This window comes from Ischnura elegans, chromosome 9, assembly GCF_921293095.1.
Source record: "Ischnura elegans chromosome 9, ioIscEleg1.1, whole genome shotgun sequence".
In the NCBI taxonomy this organism is placed as follows: Eukaryota; Metazoa; Arthropoda; class Insecta; order Odonata; family Coenagrionidae; genus Ischnura; species Ischnura elegans.
Genome location: NC_060254.1, coordinates 72,597,869 through 72,615,183, shown reverse-complemented (window position 1 = coordinate 72,615,183; position 17,315 = coordinate 72,597,869). Strand labels below are relative to the sequence as shown.

Here is a 17,315-nt window from a genome sequence, read left to right as displayed (position 1 = left end):
AATATTGAATCAGATGAAATTCTAGCAATTATTTTTTTCAAACTTCGTATAATTGGATCAAAAACGTAAATAAAAACTTTTAGTTTGAAATATTTTCGATATTTCCCTAATATAGAGGAGAAATTTAGCGAGACATATTTAAATGAAATTATGACTTGGATTTATTGAATACAGAATAGGTTGTACGAAAAAGTGGAAATAGTTTCCATATGACTTCCTCCTAATTAATTTTTCTACTTCGAGAATTATATATTTTATACGGATGAAAGTGCTTCAATAGAATTTTGGCCGGTAAAAACTTTCTGTGAACGTAACGACAAATTTGACACTTTCACCAATTTGATATTCCCGGGCTAAAGGCAGATGATGGAGCATTTCTTTAAGGAAATAAAAGTCAACCCCGTTCGCATACTTTTCAAGTATTCAATACTTAAATTCAACTCTAATTTAAGTGTTGACTGCACATATTTGTAAGTGAGCAATTTTTACTCACGATAACTCATTGCCTTTTAAAGCCCCAAATAGGACTGTTGTATGGCCTTTCACATTGGCCATGATAATTGACCGGTCTAAGCAAGACCTCGGTTGTGATTCATACAAGTTTAATATGATTGTTTTGCCTCGAATTTCTAGAGTTTTAATCTGAAACACGCGATGAACTACGCAAAGCAGGTTTTAGTATAATTTTGAAGTTAAGTATGGAGTCTTACTGGCGTATTTGCTGCATAAGGTGTAATTGAAAGTTGAAAAAAAAACTTTTGGAATACAATTTTTGAGTTAAATTCGCTAAGTTTGTTTACTTCCTCCGAGGAACCTTTTTACTCGAATACCCCTTTAAACCGTTTTATTCGGCAAACAGATGTGCCGCAGGGCCAACGGTTGTAATCTGACTGACGCGACGTTGTGACACTAAATTTACCACCTGCCTTCCAGCTAGGCCATTTATTACTTATAGGACACCAAAGGTATTCAAGATACCAAAGAGTCAACAGCGTTAAAACCATTGAAACGTTATAAGTATTACGGAAACTTCATGAAATTCCATGTTTGTTACCTAGTATTTATAACACGCTTTATCTTAACTTTATTTGTCTGTTTCATCAATGAAATTTTGTAATCGATTTTGACCTATTTCCCATTGTTGGATCGGTATGAAATGTTGCACACGTGCCTGCTTCTGATGGCTATGCAATATTCAATGACTAGAAATTTAAAATTTTGTCACATCGTGCTCGAATTAATTAACAAAATATCTATATGGAAAATATTTTTAAATTGTCAAGATAGATGGCAAACTTTCTTAGGAGTTATGTCGTGGAACATAACTAACGATAATGATAAACGAAGACATCGTATCGTCCACAGCTTATTAACCGAGTATTACACGTGTTCCAATTGTTAAACAGTCATCCTCAGGTAACAACATACCTAAGGTACATCCTCAGGTTAGTTTCTATTAGTACTTGAGGATGATTGTATGTATAATAATTGAAACACGTGTAACACTCGGTTGATATGTTGTGGACAATACGAAATCTTCGTTTATCATTGACAATAGATGACGTTAGTATTATATTTTTCGCTCAAATCTCTATAACAGCTCTGATTTAATCGATTAAATGGTTCCTCAGTATAAAGTAGAAAATACAAATGAAATAAAAAAGGTAAAAAACACGCTTTTTCCAAAAACAGCATAAGTAAAAAATAAGTTTTTTTATCTTTCGGAGAATAAAGCGTGCGAATTACGTGTAGACAATAATATTGAATACCAAAGCTTGCTCACCGACTAGGCTCTTTTACACATATTTCCAATAGAAATAATCAGCACCCAAGCTTATACTATCCGAGAGATGAGAAGCTTACTACTTTAATTTTTAAAGCATTTTATACTGTTTTCAAATAAATTGTCAAAAACAGTTACGTTACACTTCTCCTCTCTGGTTACACTTACCGTTTACTTACTTTTAGAAAAATCGTATATTACTTACTTTACTTACTTTTAGAAAAACCGTATTTTAAAATAGTGTTTCATTTAATGTTTTAAATCTTAAGTCGGATATTTCAGAAAAGTATGTCGATCACTCTCAAAATATGATCGCTTCTTTCCTTCAGGCAATCCTGTTCTACGCTCCACGCTGGTTTTGGAAATCTTGTGAGGGAGGAAAAATAACCACTCTGATGATGGACCTTGACGTTGGGATCTGCTCAGAGGGCGAGCGAAAGCATAAGAAAAGGTTGCTCCTAGATTATCTTTGGGAGAACAGAAATAACCACAACTGGTGGGCGTACAAATACTACCTCTGCGAACTACTCGCTCTCCTCAACCTTGTAGGTAAGTACTCGCCTAACATACAGGTAATATTGAACGGCATACACTTTTGAAAATATCTATCAAATGTCATCTTAAAGGGAATAAATTTTTGACTCCACACAGGAGTTAACTTTTCTGATATTAAAAATTGAAACAGCTGTAGTAATTTTTTACATCTTTAATTAATCATAGTTAATCTTTCTTAAAAACAAAAGACAAGACCTGAGAGTGAAAATGATGCGTAAGCATTGAAACCGGTAGGGAAAGATAAAAGGAGTGTATGTAAAATTACTACAGCTGTTTCAATTATTATTATCCATGGACTTCCACAAAGTCAACTCGTCGAAAATCAGTCTAATTTTCTGATATTATTTCAACACCTCCATCCCTTGATTATTATTAAACAGTGTGGAAATAATTTTTTCCTAATAAAGTTTCTAAAGCTTTGAAAATGTTATGAAACCCGGTTTGTACTTTTCAATTACATTAGTGAACCTCACAATGTTTATTCTTTCATTTCCCATATCAAATGGAAAATTTAAGCCTTAAATCGTCAGTTATGAGACAATATCTCAAAATATTATTATTTTACAGTTTGGAAATAATTTTTTCCTAATAAAGTGTTTATTAAGCTTTGAAAAATTCATTCGGGCGTTCGAAATGTCCATCTCTGTAATGGAATGTGTTCCCATGGAGTAATTAAGAAGTATTCTGGCTGTCTCTCCTCCCATCATAGACTACCCTTTCAATTCACTACATGGCCTACTCTCTTTCGTTCTATCTACAAATCATATTATCTTCCTTCCTCTCCCTCGTTTAACCAATATTCACTCACACCGTTTTCAACAAACCCTCCCCGCTAAGTACTCTCTCCATCCATAACTTCTGTCTCCTCCGTATCTCATCTTGAAGCTGCCTCACCTTACCCACCATGTCCAGCACTTCGTCGTTCCCCCTCCTCTTCGTCCACTTTACTTTCTCCAGACCCACTTCACGAGCACCTCCAGTCTTCTCAAGTCCTCCTTCCTACGTGCCAGTGCTTCTGCAACGTAAAGCGCTACACTCAGAATCAGACTTTTCATTAGTATTTTCTTTTAATTTTTACATCCTCTTATGAACTCCTTTCTGTTCTTGCATACCTTCTCCGATAATGCATTTCTCTTTCTGATTTCCTAGCTGCTGTATCCCTTCTCCTCTAATGTGCTGCCCAAATAGTCCACTGCTCTACCTGCTCAAGTTCTTGCCCAATTACTTTTATATAAAGTCTCACATTCCTAGCTGGCAATGCTTCACAAAATCGCATAACCTTGGTCTTCTTGCGATTAATCCCGATCCCATGCCCTCGCAATGCTTGTCTAACGTATTCACCAGAGTTCGCAACCCCCTCGCTGACTGGCTAATCAACGCCTGGTCATCCATGAACCCCTTTGATTAAAATATCATTAACCCCACTTTTACTCCTGCTGCATCCGTTTATAGTGCCTCTATAATGACACCTAAATTTCGAATCATATGCCAAATTAAAGAAAGGTTAATTTTATTGAGGTTGGAACCATGCAGGTTCTGTTTGGTACCAACGGTATTCAGCAGTCAATAATATAAATTCAGTCAACTATTTGCTTCTTCATTTCTTTGGCTCAAACTCAAAATAATAAGTCATCCTATTAAAATTACCAATGAGCGAGGAGTACGAGAAAGAATACACCAAAGCATTACCACAATATCCATATTCTAACGGAAACTTAATACAAGATGAAGAATGAGAAGAGAGTTCACTGCAAAACTTTACAATCTTATTCATAGAGCAGAAGTCTTTCAGGTTATAGAAGATGAATTAATGTGCGCAACATTTTTACAATGATTATAGCAATAATACATTTAATAATAATATAAATAAATGCCTACATTGATTTCCGTAGGCGGGTATCCATTGAAGCAAGATCTGAGGTTTTTCCGGCGTATGATGATGTTGAAGTTATTTCGGGTTTCCCACCGGATGATGTTCTCCATCTCTGCAGGCGTTTCGATGGCCGTGTCGTCCATCATCATCATGGCTTGATCAGGGTATCCATTAACACTTTCTAACACAGTGTTTCTTCTTAGAGAAATTAAATTTCAAGATTTCTCATTTTAATGATGTGAACATTTTCTACTCATTCATAATTATTGTGGCAGCTACATATTTCGCCATTAAAATTTACGGCACAAAAAAACACGTAGCTTAAATCTTTCTTGAATAGAGCTGAATATGTAATCATTTTGTATATACTTAGAAGAAACATTGGGTTATAACGGGCTAAGCAAATTTAGAAGAACCAAACGGAACTAACGCTGCCTTAAATTATGGAGAAAAGATCTTCTCGCTTTATAATTATCGGGAAAGAATTTAGGTCAATTCGAAATCTGTGCATGGTTCGCCATAATTTCTGGATCGACTATACGTCACCCGCACTGCATTGTTCAGATGCCGTAATTGGCTGGCAGCCTTTCCAACTATCCACATCCCTGGCTTAGGTTAACGTTAAATGACGGACAGACTAATTGATCACGGAACCGTATGACTATCTGGAAACAAGCCCAAGAGCATGTAGAAGTAAACAGGCTCTGACTGCTTGAACGTTAGTTAGAGAGGCGAGAAATAACAGGAGTAATTTGCCATTAAGGAACATGGATTTGGTTGTAAGGGTTTCCTAGATGTCAGCTTTAACTAAAATCACGTTTTATGCTCATCTCACAATTACTATCCCAACTTTAATAAAAATTAATAATATAAAAATATAAAAATAAAGTTTTACAAAAAACTGCGCTTTTCTCGCGAAAAATTTTCAACAAACTTCAACTTTTCAATTTGTCGTAATGATTTACTATAATTCTCCTTCCTTTTAATGAACGCAGCACCGCCATTTTACTTTGGTGGCCATTTTTGAACTAATCTCAATTAAAACTTTAAATTCTGAATAAAAATCGAGATACAGTTCCAATCGCAATAAAAGTGTTAGAACATTGCATTGTCATCTAGTTCTGAGTTATCCTGAAAATTTAAGCTGGATAGCGAATCGGAGAGTGGGTTAAAATTGAGTTGGAGGATTTGACCCGGAAAAGACGACAAAAGGATGGTCCGAATTTTGCAAACGCTAGTTACAGGACTACTGTCTGGTGTGCAAAAACGTGGACCTCTACCTGTTGGCTCAAGAACTTTAATTCGATTTGAATAATAAGGATCGATATGAAATTTATCTACTGTAATTGAATTTTTAAGACAATTGACTCCAAAAATTTAATTAAATTATCAATCCATCAAACGGAGAGAAAACATACTTTTTGATCTTTGTACATACATTTAAGTGATTTCCTCCTTGATATCAACCACGTTTTTGGTAGCGATATAACTTCATTCTTATCAGGAACGATGTTTGTTAATGCTGTTTTTCATTCACTGTGGCCGAATTTTCTGTTATTTTTTCTTAATAAATGACATTTATATTACCAAATTATTAAAAAAATTGAATTTTAAAAATAAAAAAAATACAATGCAATATTTACATAGTAAAATCAATCAAAGTCAAAGGTGTAGTAAAAATAATATCAAATGCGGCTCTAACGGTTCGATTTCATTCAGTAAGAGCTGTCTGGTTACCAATTGTCGCGGTTTCGAGATGTCATTCTTTACGAACTGTCCGTTTACGGTATGTCGGTTACGAAATGTTGGTTACATAGTAGACATTTGCTTATTGACGCGGAACCTTTGAAATTGACTAGTCGCAAGGAAAATAGTCTTGTCAAGGGACATAAAAACCCACTATCCAAAAATACGATGGCAATATTGACGCGCCGTTTATACTGCAATTGAAGGTACATCCCATAGATGCATTTTGTTGTTCATAATAGGTCCAGTTACGCCATGTAAAGTACCATGTGCTTAAAATTAATAGGGGCTTTTATTGCTTTGTAATATTTATTAGACTTAACTTGCTGCTTTAAACGAATTATCATACGAAAGAGAAAATCCAACGGTTTTGTTTGTTGGCAACAATGCGCATGCGTACCCAATTTTTTTGCCATCATCCTTAAGAAAGGACTCGTAGAAAAGATGGCGGAAACAGAAAGAAACAGAAGTGAACAGAAAGCTTTTTGTGTTTGATAGTTTTCAAAGACGGAATCTGTACTTACTGCCCAACGTGCGTTCCGTATTAAGTTCGGTTGTGATCCTTCAGGGTATTATACTATCCGCGCCTCCAAACCTGAAGACCTTTCCGAATTAAGAAACAGGATTGAAGCAGCTGTTGCGACAATTACTTGAGAGAGACAAATTAACGCTGGAAAGAAATCGCATATCGTTTTGACGCGTACCGTGTGACGAATGGTGCGCACAATGAACACTTGTAGGCTTTTCTGTAAATCAGTTTGAGCTAATCTTTCATTTGATGCATGATTTATAGCTGTAATTTTAGAATAATACATAATATTATGCGTTCAAACCCCGCTATTCATTTTGAAACACCCGATATTGTATATAATATATCCTTTGCATTATAAACGTTTGTCTATTATTTTTTAACATGTTTACATTGACGCTACTGAGGGGTTAGGTGGAAGAGGGGACTTTTTAGTCTCAACCTCGCCCGAATAAAGGCATTTTATTATTATTATTACTATTAATATTATTATATTTGTGAACACTGCTTTAAGCTCAATGGTATCGCAAGGTGACTCTCTGGCTGACTCTCCTTTTCCAATTCCAGGTCAGATGTTCCTCATGGACCGCTTCTTTGACGGCGCATTCCTCACGTACGGCCTCGAAGTCATCGAATTCATGGACAGCGACCAAGAGGACAGGATCGACCCCATGATAATCATCTTCCCCAGGATGGCCAAGTGCACCTTCCACAAGTTCGGTTCGTCCGGAGAAGTCGAGAGGCACGACGCGGTGTGCATCCTGCCGCTCAACGTGGTCAACGAGAAGATCTACATCTTCCTTTGGTTCTGGTTCCTCATCTTGGGATTCCTCACCACGCTGGTTCTCCTGTGGCGTCTCCTGGCCATAGCCTCGCCGAGGACCAGAGTCCTCCTGCTGAACCGTCGCTTCAGGCTGGTCAGCCGCGAGATATGTGAGACGATAGTGAGGAACACTAGGCTGGGTGACTGGTTCTTGCTCGTGACTCTGGGGGAGAACTTGGACTCGCTCGTGTTCAGAGACGTTCTCACCGACCTTTCCGTGAAGCTGAAGCACGAGCACGACATGGGAGCGTAGCATAGGGTTTATTTCTTACGCGAAGTGTAAGAAATTGTGCTTTTTTTTCCGTCTCGCAGGCGAAAAAAAAACTCTTCTACTTCTGCTCTCGTACTGTGTCGCGCGCAAGCTCGAGGAGAGTGGAAGATTGTTGCCTGGAAGATTATGGCCCTTTATTCAGAAGTCGTGATATTTTTGTGAGTCGAGTACGGCATGTTTCGTAACACTGGAAGATGGTTGATCGTGTGTATCATCCTGCATGAAACTTCTCCAAGACCAGGAGATAGATATTGTGCTTTCCCCGCGAATGAACTGGAGAATGTTTTCTCTGGTTTGGACACTTTCACCCGGTTGGAAATCCAAGAAAACCTTATTATTCGTATTAGACCACTTTGCCGCCATCATTATTCCTTCATGAACTCCAAATCCGAGGTCCATAACCTCTTCCATAATCACCTTTCAAACAAAAACGAAGTTGACTGGGATGATACCCCACGTTAGATGGGGTGAGCGTCTTGCCATGATTATAATAATTTATTACAGAATAGCGGTTTCACATAATAACTTAAATTTGATGCTTTTACATACGTCAATGTTAATACTTTATTTTAAGACCACTTACGTTAGAAAACTTCAACAAGTGCCTCCTTGGTAGCTCGGAGAATGTCGAAGCGGCATTCCAGTCCCCGCCAGTTGTTTTGTAACATGTGTCCCATCACATTATCCAGTGCATCTTGTATCCTAGTCTTCAGTTCGTCGACGTCAGTAACTGGTGTGGTGAACATGTTGTCCTTGGTACAGCCCCAGAAAAATATTATGGCAAACAGTTATTCTGTAGTAAGTTTTTATAATCAGGGTAAAACTTTAAGCTCACCCTGTATTTTTCTCATGCCGACGATGTTTTGGTAACGTTGCTGCATGAATATGCAGGTCTGAATCCGGATCAAAGGATGGATGCTGTAATGCACTGAAAACAATTTCGACATCACAAGAAAACGAAGTAAAATAGTCAAAGAAATCTGTCTTTACAAGAGCAGTAATTCTGAGATAGTTAAAAAAGAAATAAAAACACAACGTTATTCCTTAGGCTTCTGGGTGTTCCACAAAACGCATCTGGGCATAAATCTCTCAAAATAATGTCAAAATAGCGTTTTCTTCGCGTTGTTTCGAAAAATAAAATTTTTCGCAATGGAACTATGCGCAACAGGGTTCATAAAATTTCAGGTGTGCACAAATGTACGTACAACAGTCTTTCGACCATTCAGTGGTATGAAAAATACTATCATCACGTTTGACCCTATCGAAATATAAAACATGTGGCGTGATCCCTTCAATGCTCATTGACATGTGTGGGTAATGCATCGCCAAGAGGGTATGAATGGATTTTACATGCCAATTAATCGCAAATTTGGAAATTGTTGACACTTTTACTACGTGATAGTATTGTGGATGGACTATTTTTCTGTGGTAAGTTCACGATTACGAATGTGAGTTAAGGCAGAAAAAATTACATTAACTGTAATTAAGTGCGTGTTTAATAGAATTATAAGATTGAAAAGAACAAAGAACAGCGAATTTGGCCGCACATGTGTGATAAAAAAATAACATTAACAGTGAAAAAAGACAATAGTGATCCAGTGTTAATTGAAGTGCATTTTTATACGCAATATGATGGTGATTCGTGGTATATTTTCAGTGAAACCACGTAGATTAATTTATAAATTTTATGATCGAGTCTTATGATGCTAAAAACCAGTGTCATTTTGTGGGCGTTAATGACATCCAACTGTGTATGCACTGCCGAAATTTTTTACGTAAATGTGAATTCATTCTTTTAAATTTCCAATTTTTTCTCAGCAAAAAATATTTCCTCCATTGGGAAAGTGCCTCTATCATGTTAAAAAGTAGATATAATAAAAAAGACCGATCTCCATTATAAAGCCATCCCTTATGAGTTCATTGAAGAGTGTGTTTGTGTCAAAGGACCAATGATTATGATAATTTATGTAATAGTTATTGTTTTGGTGCTGAGTTGCAGTTCAATTTACTTATTTTTCACGAAAAATAATCGGCAAGAATTATTTTTTGCTCTATTCAACGCCAAATAAACATAAAATGAATTATCAAGGGATTTCATTGAACTTTAAATTTTCCCATGCTTATGTAAAATCCCAAACCTGTAGCTATGTCAACGATGCCGTCGTCAGAAGCTGCTGGAAATTTATTGAGTAAATGCACGTTAAAACTTACAGGTAAGCTATTGATGCAGAATTAAGGGAGGGTCAAGTGTGCTATCTTGTAAATAAATAATTGCATCCTCTCAAGCTCAATGAATACTTAATATATATTTTCAAAGTTTTGCACAATAGGCAAAAAATAAAACAATAAAATACGCTGGGTATATGCATGTATGAAAATCCAGTAAACATTTGTAGCCAATATAGTATTTGCATATTCTGAAAAATGCAATGTAAGGATTTAAATTAAATAACGATCACGCAATCACAAATGAAATCGAACATTAAAAAGTAAGTATTAATCACTGAAGGGTTTACAAACCGGGCAAACAGCTTTGCACTTAATGCTAGCGCTACTGTGGCTACCTCCTTCAAAAGCCTCATGAATTCAATCTTTAACTCTCCAGTTTCATTGTTGAACTTATTTATTTTATTTATATCATGAATGTATGGGAAAAAAGACTAGACCATTGAGACCAAGCTCCTAAAAATTACCTTATAAAATGATTTCCATTATGCTTTCTAAATAGAAGTCAAATCCATCACATCCATCCATGAATCCATTACTTTTTTCTCAAACCATTTATAACAGCTTGACAAATCTGACAACGCATTCTTTTTCATTCTCTACCTTACGACGAAATTATTTTCCAAAATTTGTAAACTAATATAATTAGACCTTTTTTTAATATATGGAGCTGTGGCAATATTCCTGTTCCACTATAATGTTTCATCAAACATAAGACTAGATAGAAAAATAAAAAAGAGTTGATAAATCAAGGCGAATTCAGTGCTCGAAAATCTACCTCCAATGAATAATGCTCCTGGTGCTACGCTTTTTATGGAGCCCTATGTTAATTTACGAAAATAAAAACTTTGCTTTCTAAATTCTTTTCTAATTTATTAAAATTGATTAAAAAATTATTTAAAAAGATTTTTTCGCCGATTACTTTCGACACCCTGTATCATCATTAAGACTAAAGTATCGAAGTTTGCCGACAATAAAATTGAATTGGTAGAAAGCAAAGTTTTCTTTACCAATTTAATTTCTACAATGGAATTCTACAATGTGAAGGCCTCAATTATACCGTAAATCGAGCACTATCTTCAAAGCTGCAAGAATGTAGCCAAAAAAGGCTCCGAGAGGAAAGGTTCTGTGAATCAGAACCACCAAGTACCAGGAAATAGCCGCTGCTATGTGATATAGCGTTCGGAATTTCATGTCGGCCTCAAAAGTCTACGGCAGATAAATAAACCATTGCAAGCATAAAAGACTTGAAAGGCGATTTGCATGTATCGATCGCGTATATATCCTGCCCGCTTTGATCCGCGGAAGGCTGTTTACTGCTTATTTAGCAGTTCAGCCGCAAAAATAAATTTGAAAATTCTCTTTCTCGGTCACCACTCAAAAAAGATAATAAATATAGGATATAGGATAAGAAGAAAATTATGAATAATCATATTCTTTAAAAAATCATTATTAATCAACGGATATTTTAAATTACTCTTTTTACGAAACAGGATGAAAAAGGAACGCAGGGTTCATCAAATTTAACAGTTTAACGCACCTTTTTATACAGACTAGGCGCGATTTTTTTTAAATAAGGAGCATTTTGAAATATTATAAAAAACAATAAATTTTTTGTAAAAATTTAATTTTTACATAACATTCCATACTTTTAACTACTTGTCCACATAATTTCCGTCAATATTAAGGCACTTCGTAATAATAGAAGTAGTAAATTAAAAAAAAAATTATTTCAATTACCCCCGAAAACAGCACAATGAGGCCTTTAAATCTGGAATTTTAACAATCTACAACAGACGATGACACACAACCATATCCTGGAATGTGCAAACCTATCCAGTCGGGACTCGAACCCGCGGCCTTCGGCAAGGTGGGAAAAGACTTATCCCCGACGCCACGGAGGCCGACCTAAACTTTTTTCACATGGGACCATCTGGAAATAGCCAAGTTTTTATTTCTTCTATTCCTTAGATAAAGGATTTTCACAAAGCTACGACCGCTTCTATTCATCATATTAAGGCACTTATCATATCGAAAAACCAGCTTTTGTATTCCGTCGTAATAGAGCATTGACGCCTGAGCTGACCGCCACTGCAAAAATGTCGTTTTTACGCTTTCATTGTCATTATTGCGCTCAACTCGTAGGTGTTTCTTCAGATGAAGAAAAGCAATCATTTGGCGCTAGGTTGGGAGAGTATGGAGGATGATAAAATCGTTCCCAACCAAATGATTTCAATGATATCTTGAGTTCAATTGGCTGCATATGGATGGGAGTTGTCATGCATGTCTTGAAATTCTTTCAACGTTATTATGCTAAATTCCAGGATTTTTAAAAGTAAAATTGTCACAGGCAATGAAAAATTGGTTACACCTGCATAAAAACTGCAGCATATGGAATTGTGGCATCCGTCATCACCCAAGATAGTTTAAAAACGACAGTTTTGCCGGCGATGTCAACTCAGGTAGCAATTTTCTATGATGACGGAACACAAAAATGTGCCTTAAAAACAAACAATGTTTTAAGGGTGGGATTTTTCGGAAAAAAATTCACAAAGAGCTTAGTGTTTTTAATGTTTCTTAAAAATGTTTTTATTGTTTATTTTTTTTAATGTTCAAAACGGCACTTAAAAAACGCGCTAGTATTTATTTTACATTGCTCCTTAAGTAATGAAAACATTTAAATATCATAGGTACAAAACCAATTTTGGAGCTTTAGGTGACCCCAGAGGCCTGGAGGGATCACCTTGAGAAATACCAATCGTAATACTGAACAACTGCCGAAAGACGAAAAATGTTTTCCAGATGAACTTTTGATTTATAAGTAATTTACGATGAAGATATACTAAAGAAAAAAGAAGTGGAAATAAAATTAAATAAAGAATTATTGACCTCGGTGGCATTGAGGTAAAGTCCTCGCCTCCCAATCCGTTGGTCGCGGGTTCGAATCCTGGGTAGGTGATCCTTATCCAGGGCATAGATGTATATGTTGTGCTTTGCCAAAGTTGGCACCCCCGTCGTAAAGGCTGTTATGCGCTGTTTACGGGGAAGTTGGAAATACATAAACAAAAAAGGAAGATGGTATGTAAATACACGTATGAAGCACTTAAGAGGTTTTTAAAACGCGGTCGATAAATAAATCTTACCTAAAATATTACTCGAAGCGTTTCTGTATTCAGCGGTCTCTACCTTCCCCAGCAAAGAAGGGGGATATAATTTCGTTTTATCAGCCATAGAAAAACGCAAGCGTTCTTACAGTGCTCCCTTCTGCGTAGTGGGAAAAATATTTCCCATCGTAACAGCCTTAACAACAGCAATTCACGCTGAATTTGACGCCTCAAGGTGGAAACTTCTCTTTCAAAAGACACTACTTCAGCCTGATATAATACATCCCAGAAGCAAATTCTTGATTGTAACCTGAACCATTACCGAAAATAATGTTATCACCACTGTGGAGTTCTACCTGTGGGACTGCAAAGACATTTAATGGACTTAAATTTTGAGAGTAGGGTTACACTGATAAAGCTTTTGAATGAACGCTCAGCAGAGGAAATGCTATTTGAGCTTCAACTTACAACTTCCCTAATACAAGATAGAGATTCTCCGAATGCTCCCTGTTCCACAGTCGCGCATATCGTCGAGATTCAGTTATAAACACCTCCGAGCGCCAAATGTATGAATATGAAAGGGCGTAATGAAGGCAGGAATTCTATGTAACGGAAGATATTATATTTGGAATTCAAGGAGAAATTATTGCGGCAAGAAGATGTATGAGAATGATAAACACGCAAGAGTTTGCGGGGCTTCATAGATAAATTAGATATGGTTTATAGTGAAAAAAAAGCAAATTTAAATTTGATATTGGCTAATAGCATGCTTATTTACAATTTGTATCTAAATTTATGTATTGGCTTTAGATACAAATTGTAAATAAGCATGCTATTAGCCAATCTCAAATTTATGGAGATAAAATGGATGATACAGTGATATAGGTTTCACAATTTGAATGATTATTTTAGAGAAAAACGTAGAGAGCCTGAGACATAGATTAGTATAAAAATATCAGAGAAGATTTGAATAGATACTAACCTCGGGTCAAGTCTTCGGACTATTGACGTATGTACCTAGACCCTGCAATCAACTACCGAGCGCTTTACCAAATACGATACCTCGCAAAATATGAGACACAGAGCAAAGATTATTAAGGCGATTAACAACTTTATGTACAGGGTGGAGAAATGATGTTTCACAAAATTTCAATCCTAGGTAACTGATGCAAGATGCCAGAACTAAAACTACCGATAATGTTCAGGACAAAACCACACCATTTTTAAACTACTGAACTTTTGAACCAAGCGCTCCGATTGGTCGTGAGTATGCACTGTTGCCGCATGCCTCGGATACATTGCGATCTCCGGCATGAAGAGCATGAAATATCCAGAGCATACGGCAACAGGCAAAACTCGTGGCTAATCGGAGCGCTTGGCTCAAAGTGTCTATAATTTGAAAATAGTGCGATTTTGATCAAATCATTTTATTTCCTCCGGGCATCAGCTATACAGTGTTACAATTTCGTGATACAATTTTTCTCCAAACTGTATAACGCGTAATCATTCAATGATCTTTAAATAACTTTCCAATTCGTAAATACTGAAAGTATTTTGCTTATGTTTTAAAACTTTACATTATGTCTCTATGTTTTTGTTATTTTCCACGAATTTCCTTGCTTGAAATTGTGTCGCTTACGCTTAGTAACTTATTGTCACCACACAAAAAATTTCAAAAGTTTAGGTGATGTTTTCACTATAAGTTCAGAAATCGATTAAAAAAAGAGCCGATGAAGCGATGATAGCTTGGAGATTTTAAGATATAAATCTAATACACGTCTTCTTTAACTTATTATCTAGTAATTAAATCAGATATTTGCTAGATGGGCTAAAAGACTTGTTATTAATCACAAATTTTTAACAATTGGCATACTTTATCATTGATACCATAGCAAATCATAAATTGCGTGAAGATGAAAAAAATATAATCGATGTTATTGCAATGGAATTTGATAATCTCTAATGGTGCCTTAGATTCATTTAATTTTTTGCACAATCGCATCTGAATCGCGTTTAAGGTTTGAATATCTGATCGCGTTAGGAGTTTAAATTTTGGAGTTGAGGAAGAGCTAAAAACGCGTGAAAATAATAGCAAGCATTTGCGTTGCCAATAATTATTTCCTCACACTTGACTGTAAATAAATCTTCCACGCCACAGCATTTGATGTCTAATCTTCGCACTGGAGGAAAGCTTTCAGCTAGAAGAGACACCGAGCTTTCATTATTGTTTCGTGTGCAGACAGGAATGAACCCAAAGAATGACTTCACATCCGATTGCCAGAAATAGTCGGACGGAATGGGATTTACCCCCGATTTTACTTGGATCGAATCGGGACTTCTCTTACTCGTCGGGTTGGAGAGAGGCATGAAGAAAGGGCTTACTGGTCTTACACCCACGCAGTCCTCCAGACTCCGGCGAAGGCAAGGATAAAGTTCTCAATTTCCACTTTAGACAACGCCCGCTTGACGCCTCTAATTTTTAAGACATACGACTCGCATAAAAGAGTTGTCATGTAACGTTTGATATTTAAATCATTGATGAGTCAATTTCACTTTTTTTCAATTCCGATTCCTACTCTCGATTCCTAATACATTGATTCTTATTCATACTAGCATGTGGGATATTTATATGTCTGTAGTGTTGCTTTGAATTGCATACAAGAAATGAAGAATCAAATGCAATACGTTAACACAAATAATTAAATGGCCTAAAAAGTACATTTCTTAAAAATGTTAGTATTACAATACTATATCCTCAGTTTTAATAAAATAGCAAGTAATTTAAATGTTTCAGTAGGTGAGTACGTGAGCATTGGCACGCAATAATAATACCTAAACCTAATCAACAACCATTTTTTACTTTTCGAGTGATGATAAGCTTATATTTTACTTTTTAGGGCAAGTTATAAACTTTTTGGTGGTGAATTATGTAATCGGTGAAGCTACCTAATATTTAAAGATCAATCGAAGATTGAAAGCAGTTTTTTCATATGGGAATTTAGTTAATTAATGAGAACACAATGGAACTTATTTGCAAATGTTTAATTATTAAATTTAATATGGTCATCTGAAGCAAGTAAATGTGCAAAAGTTCAAGCTTATCCGACAATCGAAACTTGATTAAAAATCAATTATAGGATGCCAGAAATGAAACAGATAAAATGGAGAAGCAAGTTAAGATAAAGCGTATAAAAAAGCATTCCATTTTCACGGAGCCAAGAGAAAAAACTATCTGTAAGCCACCCACATAATGTGGAGTAGGGATTTGAATGAAAGAAGAAGGATAATGAAAACCTGAGAAGTTCAAATAGAGTCAGCATATGAGTAAAATTCGCTACAAAATTCTACTCCCTTAAAAAAATCAGAATCCTCGGAGAGTTACTCCAGGATATGAAGTGAGGGCACAAAAGAGCAAAAGACGCAAATCTCTAGTGGTTGAGTATTCTTCGCCAGAGATACAAGAAGCTAAGAACCTACTAGCATATATATTAAGTTTCAAATTCTAGAGATATTTAAATTCTATTCATTAAAACCATTAAACCTTCGCTTCGGTGTTCATGCGTCTTTAAAGTTTATCTCTTATAAAATTTTATGCTATAAACATTGAATATCATTGAATTTCCATCATGGTATTTAATTATCGGGGATAGCACAATGGTTGCACTTTACACAGAGCTTAAAATATGCAAAGAACTGTTAATTTTTTTCAAAAATCAAGGAAGAAATAGATACTAATTTTTTCCGATAAAATAGAATCACTTGCCTTAGGTAAAAATGGAAAAAAGATAATGAAATAACATCCTCAATGGATTGAGTCACAAAACGGTGGTAAACAGCGGAGTCTTAGGAAAATGCCAGGCAAACGAAAATATAAATATCTGTTTCTAGCTATCCTTTGTTCAAGTTTTTTAATGCAAGTTTATTTTTTTAAGTAAAAATGATTAAGAGAGACACTAGTCGAGAAAAATGGAGATTGATGATTGATTTTCAAACAAATATAAGCCTAAAAACATCTTGTTTACATTTGATAGAGTAGAACTATTCTGATTTTCCACCATGCAAAAGTAATTGGAGAAAAATTATAGCTCAAAAATAGAAAAAGACTTTCATCAAATATCATGCTGTATATAATTCACCATGGAGGGAAGAGGATGGAATGTACGTCGGCAGGTTACTTTTTAAGAGCGAGCGTGATTGATAATTTTATGATAGAATTCTTGAACAAGAAAAAATGATTCAGAATGGTGAACTGATCAGTGATGACCAAAGCATAGTTATTAAAAATAATTATAATTACCTCTTTATTAAATCAAGAGAATAAAAGTCCCAGTGTTCTTAACACAAATGAGGTTGTTGGACAATCATATACAGCCTAAACCTGGGTGGTGAACAGTGGCGAATCCAG

At 35.7% G+C, this 17,315-nt stretch overlaps 1 protein-coding gene across 7 annotated transcripts in view; it reads left to right on the top strand.

The window, feature by feature from the left end:
• Positions 1-9,664, top strand: part of LOC124165548 (innexin shaking-B-like) — a 93,576-nt gene extending 83,912 nt beyond the window's left edge. For all 7 annotated transcript variants that reach the window (XM_046542996.1, XM_046543001.1, XM_046542998.1 and 4 more), the window contains 2 exons: positions 2,113-2,332; positions 7,054-9,664. In XM_046542996.1, the coding sequence (XP_046398952.1) occupies positions 2,113-2,332; positions 7,054-7,562 (729 nt within the window). In that variant the 3' untranslated portion in view covers positions 7,563-9,664. The remainder of the gene's footprint in view (positions 1-2,112; positions 2,333-7,053) is intronic.
• Positions 9,665-17,315: the final 7,651 nt, after the last annotated feature.